Genomic DNA, 12,062 nt, shown 5'->3' with positions numbered 1-12,062 from the left:
GAAGTGGGTTCATCTCCAACTGTTCCAATCAATCAGCTGACCGGAAATGACTATACAGCAGGAACATGGCGGAGGAGCAACAGCAGGAGATCTCTCAAAAAGAGGCTGACGGTGAGAATTACTTTACCGCAATTTGGTCAGAAACGTCTTCTATTTGTATCGGTTTGCACACGCGGATGTTGTTTTGAGCTGAGTGAAGACTTGCATGAGCGGATGAGACGAGCAGCTAGCGCTTTGCTAGCCTGCTAACAACAACAACAACAACAACAGCTGAGAGTTCATTGTTTATGTTTTAAAGCTCTTCGGGGCTTCAGTTTCAGTGTCCAGATCTTTATAATATGATATATAACGTGACGACCATTAGCGTTATATAAACATTTAATAAAAGAAAATGCGTTTAAAAAACAATGCCCTTTGAAAAGAAATGTAAAAATATCATTATACTCATAATAACAGCAATAATACTGTTTATGACTAATAATGTCAATACAACAAATGTTTTTTTGCCCGTTATCAAACTGGCGATATTTTACACTCAGTTGTGTTTGTTCTTTGACAGGGCTGAATTGTCTTGCATACGACGAAGCGATTGTTGCACAGCAAGATAAGATTCAACAAGAGGTAATTGAGTAATAATTTTAATTATTTGTATTTTTATAACGTTCTGTGTTGCTTTATACACACGTTGATTCTCTAGTTAAAGTATTTCAATATACTCAACAGGTGAAGATTTTGCTTTGGTACAATTCAAAGAAATGTATTAAAACCATGGTTGTTATAATTAAGTAAAACTAAACCCATAACACATTCTATATTTTAAATATTTCATTTGATATTTGTCTAGGAACCATTTATTAATTATCTTGTAAAAATAAAATGAATACAAATTCTATAGACATTTAAAAAAATAAATGAAATCACAAAAGACTAAAGCTTTAAATAAAATGTAAATTACAAAAAAAGTTTCAAAATGTGAATAAAACTGCAATAGCAGTGTGATACTAAAATGTAATGAGTTGCTGGTATTCATTTTTCAAAAGGTGTGGGAACCATGGTTATTTTTTTACATTTTAAGCCTCATATACATTAATTGTATATATGCACATGGTGCTGCTCATTAAGTTACACTCTTTAACCCATCCTGAATGTCATTGTAGATAGCAACCAGTATTCCTCTGGTGTCAGAAAGACAGGTCCTGTCTATCCTTAAGCGAGAGTATGCTGACGATGACACTATTTACCAGCAGAAGATAAGAGTAAGTGATCTGTTTTCAATAGTGAATAAGTGTTTATGGAATGTTATGCATTAATTATTATTATGCACTTATCTTTTATCTCCGTTATCTAATTGCATACCCTGGAGATAAGAGAGCATATAATGATTATTTATGCACAGATATATTCAAGCAGAGAAATCCCAATCTCTGACTGTTCTTTTTTTCACAAATCAAAACGTTCTGTCAACAGGACTTGCAGAAGAAGTACTCATCTATACGCAAAACACGGCCAGATGGGAACTGTTTCTACAGAGCTTTTGGTTTCTCACATCTGGAGTCTTTACTTGAAGACAGCAAAGAATTACATCGGTAACCACCTGCCATTCAGCTGAATGAACGTTGTTTATTGATTTGGTTGAATAAATGATTCCCTCTCTACAAAACTGGATATTAAAAATTAAATATGAAAGTATGGGGAGAAGATAATGGTCTAAAGTATGGTCTGTAAACTTGAGTACATTCCTCTAAGACTCTGTTTGGTTGTGTTTGCTTGGCAGGTTCAAGGCTATTGCTGCCAAGAGTAAACAGGATCTGGTGAGCCAAGGTTTTACAGAATTCACCATTGAAGATTTTCACAACACAGTAAGTCTTTGGAAGAATATAAACTAAGGCTGATGATACACTGGGCAAATTTTTGAGCAATGTTCCCATCAACGGGTAAGACACAGGTCCCACGACCCTTCTAAAATATCCAGATAGAAGTTTGTTACCCATTCTCAAGGGGAAAGTGCCCAAGCAACATTGCTCAAAAGAAAGTTGCCACGGGTATCATCAGCATAAAACATTTTATCTTATTTTTATTGACCGGTGCATCTCAATAAATTAGAATGTCCTGGAAAAGTTCATTTATTTCAGTATATCAAGTGTTATTTTATTATTTATGTACTATCATAGTATTAATAAATATTTCAAATTAGTTTTATTTGTATATTTTTAAGTTTTATTGGAATTTTAGTTTGTTTATTTGTAAGTTTGTTTTTGTTACTTGTTTAAATAAACTTTAATTCAGTTTCAGTTTAATTAAATTTAGTACTTAAATTAGTTGGTTGCTAAGGCAACATTCCTAAAGGGAAGGTCGCAATAAACTTTCCATTCCATTGATTTTCATGTATTCTTATGTTCATGCTGAAGAATGAAAATACAGGCTGAGTAATACTTTGCTCTGGTTCACTGTAGTTCAAAATACAGGCTTTTTTTTTTTTTGCACAAGCCTGTATTTTCACTCTTATTTTTCAATAATATATATATATTTGCTGGTTTACAAAGGTCACTGTAGTAAACTCTGACCTGTGAAATTAGTTTTACTTGAAGACATGTGACAATTAGATCTATGTCATGCTGTGACATCTATATAAATTATATATATATATATATATATATATATATATATATATATATATATATATATATATATATATATATATATATATATAATATATTTATTTATTTATTTTTTATCATGGTGAATTTGTAAAAAAAAAAAAAAGCATTCCACTGATTGTGACATAATATCATCTCTCTTGTAGTGTTCAAAGAAATTTTGTGTGCCAAAAGTCTAGTCTGTATTGAACCTTTTCACATAATCCTTTTTTTCAGTTAACTAAAGCGATTTTTAATAGTTCAAACGACAACACTGGAAATGTCACATCAGCCCTGTTTGCCTTATTTCTGGTCAGTAATATTAAAAGAGTTTGCTGTATAATGAATTTGCTCTTGTTCACTATAGTTCATGGACCTGATTGAGACTTGTGATAAGCAACCGTCTGTTAATGAGCTGCTCAGTTCCTTTAACGAGCAGTGCGTGTCAGATTATCTTGTGGTCTATCTGCGGCTGGTGACCTCTGGGTTCCTGCAGAGAGAGGAAGACTTCTTCCAGCACTTCATAGAGGGCGGCCGCACCGTTCGAGAGTTTTGCCAACAGGTGACACTGAACAACGCACCATTTCTGACTCACTTGTGTTGTAATTTTACATCCAGTTCTTGTAGAGTAAGGTGGTCTTTAATGACTTTGCAACATTTTAAACCAACATGTCATTCTGTTTTGGCCAGGAGGTGGAGCCCATGTCCAAAGAGAGTGACCACATTCACATTATAGCTCTGGCTCAGGCTTTAAACGTGTGCATCCAGGTGGAGTACATGGATCGAGGAGAAGGAGGAACAGTCAATCACCACATCTTCCCTGAAGACGGAGAGCCCAAGATTTTCCTCCTCTACCGACCGGGCCATTACGACATCCTGTACAAATAACAGATCTGCTCCTATTGCTGCTAAGGCCTCGTCTGTGTCTGTGCTGTGGGTTTAAATCTAAACTCTAAACCTGTGAAATGTGAACATGAGAGCCGAGCACTCAACTTTGCAATTTCCTGTCAAAACCCCAAAAGACTCTTGAAGAATATTGGAGAATCTGTTAAAACAGGCACTGGACATTGTACAGTTTTCTTTGATTAACCTGCATCTTTGTTTTTTTTTTTCCCCCCGTTGTATATACAGTATATGGTTATTTCATTTAGTGTTTTTTTTTTTTGGAAAACTGCCTGTCATTTGTGATAGGAATGGAATTGCTTTACCACGTTTGACTGTATTTGACTTCCATGAGAATAAAAAGTAACTTGCAGTAGTCATGGTTTGGAAACATTATTGTTTAATGTGTGTATAGATTTTAAAAAAATCCCAAAGGGGCTTTATTTAAATCAAAAATGTCAAACATGCACTGACAAAAACACACATGGTTCCTCTCACAGCAAACTGATGAAGGATCTCGCCCCAGCACCTCCTTTGGCTGGCAGCACTTCCACAGAATCACAGAATGAAGGAGGGATGAAGACGTTTGGGTCCTCGATTCCCTCCACTAGGTCAAAGAAGCTGCAGAAAGAAGAAATGGGTTAACAAATCTCGTTACATGTTGGTCTTTTGACTTTTAATATGCTTCTAAGACTTTATTGATCCATGCGGGTAATCAAGGTATTAAACATAAAAAGCATGGACAAAACAAATGGGTGGTAGTATGAAATAATTGAGATATCAAAATGTTGAGATAAACAAGAAATATGATGAGTGTAAGAAACCTCTTTAAAAACATTAAGAATCCTACTGATCCCAAACTTTTGAACAGGAGTGTACACACACACACACGTACAGATGCCCTCAATTTCAATATAAATGTATAAAATGTTTACTCAGAGACTATTAAGGTTAAGTCTGCATCCGAGAGCCATTCAGTATCCTTGTCATTGAAAAAAAAAAAAAAATTCCCTCCTGCTTGAGGAAATCTTGTACAGCATTCATGAAGCACACATTTTGTGCCTATTATGTGCCTGTTATTCTTTCATGAAGCCGGCCTTGATGAGAGGAAGAGGAAAGGAAATGTAAACACGTGTAATTGGTTAAGAGAGTCACTGTTGCATAATCTCCTGTTGTTGTTCATCAGAATACTACAAATGTGGTTAGATTAAAGATCGCAGACTTGATTCCAGGGTTTAGGGTTTTAATGAAAAGCAGAGTTAAACATGGTTATATTTTCTGTATGGGACAGGCCCGCCTTACTTTGTCTGTTCAGTCTACTTGACTAACCTTGTCATGATGCTTAATTCTCCTTTCTGTGTGAAATCGAGGGTGTAGAGAGGCACACAGCCGAACGCAGTGAAGGTCAGCAGGTAGTGTTCTGCAGAGAAAAAGACCAAGAACATAAGCCAACTAGCAAGGGAAGGGGATTTTATATTGGTATACTCAACCTAAGATGTTAAGCAGCTTATCCACATGCATATAACACTTTACTTTAGGGACCAGTTCTCACTATTAACTAATTTCTTGTTAGCACTATGTCTTACAAAAATATATTTCGATTTACAAAACACATATTAATGCCTTATTCTGCATGACCATATTTTAGAGCTCTTAATTCTATCTCATACTTAAACTTAATAACTACTTTACAATCCACTAATAAGCAGCAAATTAGGATTTATTAAGGCAGTTAATAGTAGGAATAGAATATATAGATGTAGATGTATGGACCAAAAACAGAAGACAAAATCACATCAGACTATTGCAAAAGTATTTATTTTCCTGCAGTTTTCATCAATTAAAATAAAACTAAATGACCTTGGTTAAAATGTTCATCAGTCTTTAATTATTTAAATAATTATTTATGTTTAATAGTTTATTATATGAATGGTTATAGTGTGGAAATAGTAGTCTTTAAAATTGAAAACAATTAGAAAGTTAAAATAATATGTATATATAATATAATGTAATTTTTTTACGCTTAATCATGATTAATTGCATTCAAAATATGTTTACATAGTATATGTGTCTACTGTCTACTGTGACAGGGACATGTATATATATACATACAAATATATGTTGCCCTATATATATTGATTCATTGTTTTTCTGTTCTAATATTTTATAGATTTGTGTTATAGCCAGTGCTGGGTGTTAAAGCCTGACTGAGAATCTTCATGCTGCATAACGGCGCACATTACCTTTCGTTTCCTCCACTGTTCCATTCCAGTTATTGACCAGCAGTCCTTGTTCTGGTAAAGAGCTGCTCCCCAAGACCATTTGATTCAGGAAATGGGCATCATGGGGAACCCCGATATGTCTGAATGGTTCCTTTAAAGCTTTCTTAATGCAAGTTTTGTTGTGGTAGTGGATCTCATAGTTGACTCCCTGTTGAGAAGAGTCAGCAAGAGTCAGCAACCCAATGATGAACTTACAAAATTTATATTTTGCTATTTATCCATAAAATGTGGTGCTTTACCTCTTTGAAGAGCAGAAGCCTATCAACAAAGAAGGTCTGGTTGCCTTCTTTTCCAGCTGCTAGAACTCTGACATTCTGTCCATAGGCATCATAGGAGAATTTCTCAAAAACACGTAAGTGTTGCCCAGGGATGAACTGTGGTGGAGAGAAAGAGAGACAACACTTTCACATAACTTAAATAACAGATAAAAGACAAGCCAAATAGTAATGAAAGTAAAAGTTAACTTTATTTTGGTACATTCAGGCCACAATGGCAAGTTTCTCTGATGAACTTTCTCTATTTCGGACGAAATAGTGTAATATCCTTGTCAAGATGGCCCACTTACCGCAGACAGTGCCCCCTCAAGTAAAGGTGGAGACTCTGGAAGTCAAAAGAGAGTGAAAAGATTTTTTTTTAGACTTCTCAAAGGATCAAAAACAAGCATAGATTCATTTTTCATTCTTTCAACTGCTAAAGCTCTATAAAGTTTACTACAATGTGCTGATAAAAGACGACAGGTAAAGAGGTCTTACTGCAGGGTTCAGGCCTCTGTGCACAGCTGCTGAGGATCAGGCTCAGGCAAACTGGTATCAGAAATAGGATCTTCATTGTTATTGTGGAGTGCTGGCAAACCGGAGCCAAAGCGACTAGCAGCAGTGTTTCCAAGTCCGGCCCTTCTTATATCGTCAGTTCCGGATCATCACTCCATGTTTTCAGTCTCACCGGGCCTTCTGGGTATCTGGCCTGTGCTTCAGTTCAATAGGAGTCTTAAAGGTATTTAAACAACTTAACTGTATGTAATACTTGGAATATCAATCCTAATGTGGGTGCAAAATAGAATGAAAATTGAATATTGTTGAAGTTCCAATATTGAAGAAATACTGCCAGTTGTCCCTGGACATGATGGGTGACAGGTAAAACCTGAACTGGAGTAAATCTCACCTTAGTCACATGATGAAGACTCAGCATATTCGCTTGCCACAGGTCAATGTGCAAGTGCGGGTCATATAATAATTTACTGAGAAAAACAAGATCATCTGATGATATCAAAAACTAAAATACATTTTTGGTGCACTCAGCAAAAACTGACACAATCTGATGATTTTAATTTTCCAAAAAGCATTTATATGCTAAAATAATAATAATAATAAAAACATCCTACATTTTTCTAAGCATGTTTGCTTTTCTCTCTGCGTGGTGCATTCTGTTGGCTTGCTGGTATTGATTTTGGGCTAAACCCAATCCCAGCTAAAACGAGCAAATCATCTTATAAATGTAAAAATTTCTTTTTATTTATTCATTTTTCAACAGGAAACCTGTGTTAACAGCTCTTATTATATGGCTTTCTGAAAGACTTGTTTCTGATTGGTCAATCACAGAAACCAGCCATTTGAAGTTTTCTGAATTTCACAGCTGGACCAAAAAAGGTAAAGTAGCAAAGCAAAAAAAAAGAAAAAATTCTTCTTTATGTAACTTAAATACTTGCCAATGTAAATCACATTCTGACTGCTGTCCATCGGAAGTTTCCTGGGGTTAAGTAAGGGCGAATCCAGCCTCAGCATGTTGAACACATTTTAGTGACTGCACAGGGCCACATCAAAGAAAACACTTAAAGCTTAAGTGCTTCATTTATAGAGTTCTCGTGTTCTCATGCACACACCTTTCCCTTTGACATACAGATGTATACAGTCTGGATTACTGTTTTGATTACTTTTTTACTGCAGTCAAAGTACGACAAACAATTCATCTGTCAGGAGATCCATGCAACACACATGACCTTCGATGTGGCTTCTTTGATCACAGAAGCTGTAGACGGTTACTCATTGTTGGGATCAAGAATAAACACATAGTAAGTTGAACATAATTTCGTGTGATATTTTATTTCATTCAATCTTTTGCATTAAATGGCCTGTAATTACGGTTTATCTGAATTCTTGGCAGGATCAAAGCATTATATTCAGGGTTTTGAGGCTGGAGACACCAAACTGGTGATTTAGCACAGGTGAATCCCACACATTTTCATTCACATACCGTTTTATAATCATAGACCTTTGAAGTCGCAGTACATGCTGTTGACTCACTAGTGAGTAAGATCCAGGGGTGGACGAAGTACACAAATCAAGTACTTGAGTAAAAGTACAGATACGTATAATAATATATTTCTCCAGTAAAAGTACTACTTTTTCAATTTTACTTGAGTGAAAATACAAACGTACGAAATTTTTATGTACTTAAGTAAAAATGTACTGATAGATAGATTTATTTTGCAATTTTATATAGTCTACTTAATTTAATTATATATGAGCACATATTTTTTTTTATAATCCTACTGCTCAAAATACCTGGAATTTTCTCAAAATAACCAATATATGGAGTCGAAATATATTTTTGTTGTTGATCTGGACTTCGCTGATGAGAGTGATGTAGTAATGTTTACTGTGAAGCTTACACTGCGATGTACCTGAGAGAAAACAGAGTTGTGACCCTGGACCACATATCCAGTCATAAGGGTCAATTTTTCCAAATTGAGATTCATGCATCATCCAAAAGGTGAATAAATAAGCTGTTAGGAATGGATGATATTTACAACTGTTTGAAAATCTAGAATCCGAGGGTGCAAAAATAATCAAAACACTGAGAAAATCACCTTTCAATTTGTCTAAATTAAGTTCTTAGCAATGCATATTACTAATCAAAAATTAGGTTTTGATATATTTACGGTAGGAAATTTACTAAATATCTTAATGGAACATGATCTTTACTTAATAACCTAATGATTTTTGCCATAAAAGAAAATTTGAAATTTTTGACTGATACAATGTATTTTTGGCTCTTGCAACAATTATACCCCACTTCTGGTTTTGTGCTCCAAAATCACATTTGACCATCAGATTTTCAGCAGTAAGACATTTTTTTTTTTAAATGTGTTGTTTTGCAGAACATCACAGTTATATTTGACACGAGAATAAGGCCTGAAGTAAGGAAGAACTTTTTAAGGGAAATATAATTGTAGTTTTATAAAGACTTTTTTCTCCTCAAACCTTGTCTGTAGTGTTAAAACACCCCTGGCCAAATGCCCCCAGAGGACATCACTTCCACTTTGATAATCACTGTAGTTACCAGGTTCTGAACATCACATCCCTTCTTTTCCCCCCAGATGTAATCTATCTAGGTGGTTGAATACAAATATTTGGACTTTATATATAAAAGTTACCTCAACTTAGCACCAGCAAGCTTGTTAGCTAGACATTTAGCATCAGCTACCAATATTTACTTATTTTCAGTATGGTTATGAAAAAAAATTCATATCTCTCTACTTGGCTAATTAATCCAAACAATATAAACGTATACTGTTGTTAAACAATATAAAAACAGACGTCACATAGGGCTAAATGCGTAGCATTTTAATAAAACTGTTAACGTTAGACTTCTGCATGTAATTGAGCCCAGTGCATTATGGGTGTTGAAGTTTTCCCCATCATTTTTTTTTTGTCACTGCCCATTTTTTCTAGTCATGTAGCACCAATTAAAAAAAAACAAAAACAAACAAATGCATTTCTACTTCATGAATATCCAATTTTTATTAAAACCCCATATTAAATTGTCAGGGAGTGAATTATCCCTGTATTTATTTCTTACATGGAAGATGATATGACTGTAAAATGTCCTTTTTATCTCCATACATTAAAAATCAATGGTAAATGGGCAAAACTGTTCGGATACCAACATTCTTCAAAATATATTATTTTGTGTTCCATAGAAGACAGAAAAATCATATAGGGTTGGAACCACATGTGGTAAAAAGAATTTATATTTTCATTTTTTGGTGAACAGTCCCTTTAAATGAGTTCTTGAAATGTAAAATGGCAGTAAAAGTGCCAAGTAAATGGTTCCTTTAAGGTGGGACTCCTTTACAAGAAGGAGAAGGACTGTAATTCTAGTGCATGGAATGTGCAAAACTCAGCTCCAAGTAAATGGCAAAGAGGACTGTAATACCTGGATGAAGTTGCCTGCATTCTTCTCAACTGTAACTCTATGACAACTGAGTTTTAGCGTGGTAATATACATGGCAATGTTAACGTGCTTGGTCTTGGTGGAATAGATCTGCTATGCAGAGCAAGTACAGAGACTTCCACAGACATTCTCTGGTGAGCATGCAAGAAATACTGCTGCTGCACATATAGCATTTCAGAAATAACCCCTATATCTAGCATACATGATTCAAACATAGCAGATCTATACAGGTGGAGCTGGGGAAGGTGGAGGATTTCTGAAGTGTGTTGAAACTTCTACAGCAAGCACTAGCAAAGATTTCCAATGTTGAGCAGCAAGATCATTGGCTGCCGATGCGAAAGAAAACAATCATCTGAGCCATATAAATAATGACTGAGTTAGAACCGATGGGCCTGTCCCATCTAGAGTTTCATGACAGAACTTTGTATTTCATTTAACATATTTAATTATTTAATTGAATTATATTTGACAGCAGCATACCCATATTAAACTCAATACACAACTAGTGCCACTAGTGGTGAAAAATGACATAATTTGACCAGCGAATAACCTAGCATATTCAGTATGCGGGATGATCTAAATAACAGTTGTGCTGCATTTGGCTCGGTCGTCAGCGTGTTGAAATAACCTGTTTATTGAGTGATTGATGTGTGCATTGCTTCATCACAGAGACACATGTGAACCATCAGATGCTGCACATCACATTTTCACATCCACTCTCCGCCAGACTCCATCAGAGACCATTATGTTCTGCCATGAATCTGTTGAAAACGTTGAAGCAAAAAGCTGTTGAAGCAGATCATCTGAAGCTCAGGCTGAAGATCCTGAAGATCAGGAGCAGAGATCATGCCTCCCAACTCGTACTACACAGAAAAACAAAGTACTTTCATAAGCAGCATCTGTGTTGTGTTTGGAGTGTAGACTCTATTCAGCCTTTGTGTCATGATGAAGAGCAGCACAGGCAATTAAACATGTAGAGATAGTAAACCAGCCATCACGTGTTGTTGTTCACTAATGACCATTAGGGATTTTTGAGCGGAAACATGCATCATCCTGTCATGTTTTCTTTGCCTTGCAATCAGAGAGCGTATTTATGACAGTTCACGTGTGGGAAAGTTAACAGAGTGTAATTAAGACGCACATCTTGAAGTCGGTGGGAAAGCGGTGTTTTTAAACCACTGGAAGTTTCCAGCTGTCTAAGCAGAAGATTGATTTCAGAGACACACCTGCTTCTCAGGATCGGATGGTCTCAGAAGACAAGTTAATGACTAATAAGAGTGTCCATTATAAAGAAAGGGAAATGCTATTAAAACTCATTTACAAGTTCTTAGAAATGGACTTGTTGTATTCATGTTGGCTTTATGGTTTTGAAAAAAAACATTTTCTAATAAAGTTTTAACCTAATGACTCTAAAATATCATGTGGTGAATATTGTGTACACATCTTTATCAATTTTTTTATTTTCTTAATCAGTTTTAAAGTGTATTTTTGAATACAACATTTCTATTTTATTTTTATGTGAACTACATGATATTTTACATTCTGAACTTATCTGGCCTTGTCATAAAAGTCAATGCATCTGGTATATTTTGCATTAAAATATTTTTCTCAAATTATATAATACAGTTTTATTTTGAGGCTTTTTTAATTATTATTATATTGCATTTTTATTCAATATATTTTTCTAATATAAAAAACCGAGCGTCAACCAGATCATAGTGTCCCTAAGAAAACCAACAGTGTCAGCCAACAGGAGGACGTGTGTGTGGTCTTTGCTCTTCATATGCACTGAGGTGTGTCGTCTTATTATTCTGAGCTCAGGTTAGAAAGAAGTTGGCAAGTCCGGTTCACAGATTTTGTTGACCTCAGTCTGTTTTGGAGGCATCGTGTCTCTGCATGTTACAACATTAACGTTGAGATACCTTGACAGATGATGGAGTATTTATTTCCTTGTAGACTTTCTCCTCATTTAATGTTATTGGATGTTATCTTCATGTCTTTTTTATGTCAAGTCTAGTCACGTTAACTT

The 12,062-nt window shown here is 35.2% G+C and overlaps 2 protein-coding genes and 1 long non-coding RNA gene across 3 annotated transcripts; 2 read left to right on the top strand and 1 right to left on the bottom strand.

The window, feature by feature from the left end:
• Positions 1-7: 7 nt before the first annotated feature.
• On the top strand, positions 8-3,894 carry otub1a (OTU deubiquitinase, ubiquitin aldehyde binding 1a). Its single transcript, XM_052588873.1, has 7 exons — positions 8-111; positions 560-621; positions 1,158-1,256; positions 1,468-1,586; positions 1,775-1,859; positions 3,004-3,198; positions 3,327-3,894. The coding sequence occupies exons 1-7, from the start codon at positions 66-68 to the stop codon at positions 3,522-3,524; spliced, it is 804 nt and encodes a 267-aa protein (XP_052444833.1). The 5' UTR covers positions 8-65; the 3' UTR covers positions 3,525-3,894.
• Positions 3,895-3,901: 7 nt separating this feature from the next.
• On the bottom strand, positions 3,902-6,696 carry epdl2 (ependymin-like 2). Its single transcript, XM_052588880.1, has 6 exons — positions 6,553-6,696; positions 6,366-6,400; positions 6,040-6,174; positions 5,762-5,948; positions 4,848-4,938; positions 3,902-4,139 (listed from the first exon to the last, which is right to left on the bottom strand). The coding sequence occupies exons 1-6, from the start codon at positions 6,626-6,628 to the stop codon at positions 4,013-4,015; spliced, it is 651 nt and encodes a 216-aa protein (XP_052444840.1). The 5' UTR covers positions 6,629-6,696; the 3' UTR covers positions 3,902-4,012.
• A 1,079-nt stretch (positions 6,697-7,775) lies between these two features.
• On the top strand, positions 7,776-11,719 carry LOC127986582 (uncharacterized). Its single transcript, XR_008160896.1, has 3 exons — positions 7,776-7,868; positions 7,961-8,021; positions 10,703-11,719. It is a non-coding gene; the product is annotated as an uncharacterized LOC127986582 (long non-coding RNA).
• Positions 11,720-12,062: the final 343 nt, after the last annotated feature.

This window comes from Carassius gibelio, chromosome B21 (assembly GCF_023724105.1).
Source record: "Carassius gibelio isolate Cgi1373 ecotype wild population from Czech Republic chromosome B21, carGib1.2-hapl.c, whole genome shotgun sequence".
Classification (NCBI taxonomy): domain Eukaryota; kingdom Metazoa; phylum Chordata; class Actinopteri; order Cypriniformes; family Cyprinidae; genus Carassius; species Carassius gibelio.
The sequence above is the reverse complement of the archived record's forward strand: the minus strand, read 5'-3'. Positions and strand labels throughout refer to the sequence as shown.

What these genes read in the sequence shown, in the direction of transcription:
- otub1a (XM_052588873.1), top strand. Translation starts at nt 66, where the DNA reads ATGGCGGAGGAGCAACAGCAGGAGATCTCTCAAAAAGAGGCTGACG. An exon ending in AAGATAAGATTCAACAAGAG is followed by an intron (nt 622 to 1,157) that starts GTAATTGAGTAA and finishes ATGTCATTGTAG; the next exon opens with ATAGCAACCAGTATTCCTCT. An exon ending in TTGAAGATTTTCACAACACA is followed by an intron (nt 1,860 to 3,003) that starts GTAAGTCTTTGG and finishes TGTTCACTATAG; the next exon opens with TTCATGGACCTGATTGAGAC.
- epdl2 (XM_052588880.1), bottom strand. Translation starts at nt 6,628, where the DNA reads ATGAAGATCCTATTTCTGATACCAGTTTGCCTGAGCCTGATCCTCAGC. An exon ending in GGCTTCTGCTCTTCAAAGAG is followed by an intron (nt 5,949 to 6,039) that starts GTAAAGCACCAC and finishes TCTTCTCAACAG; the next exon opens with GGAGTCAACTATGAGATCCA. An exon ending in AACAGTGGAGGAAACGAAAG is followed by an intron (nt 4,939 to 5,761) that starts GTAATGTGCGCC and finishes TTTTCTCTGCAG; the next exon opens with AACACTACCTGCTGACCTTC.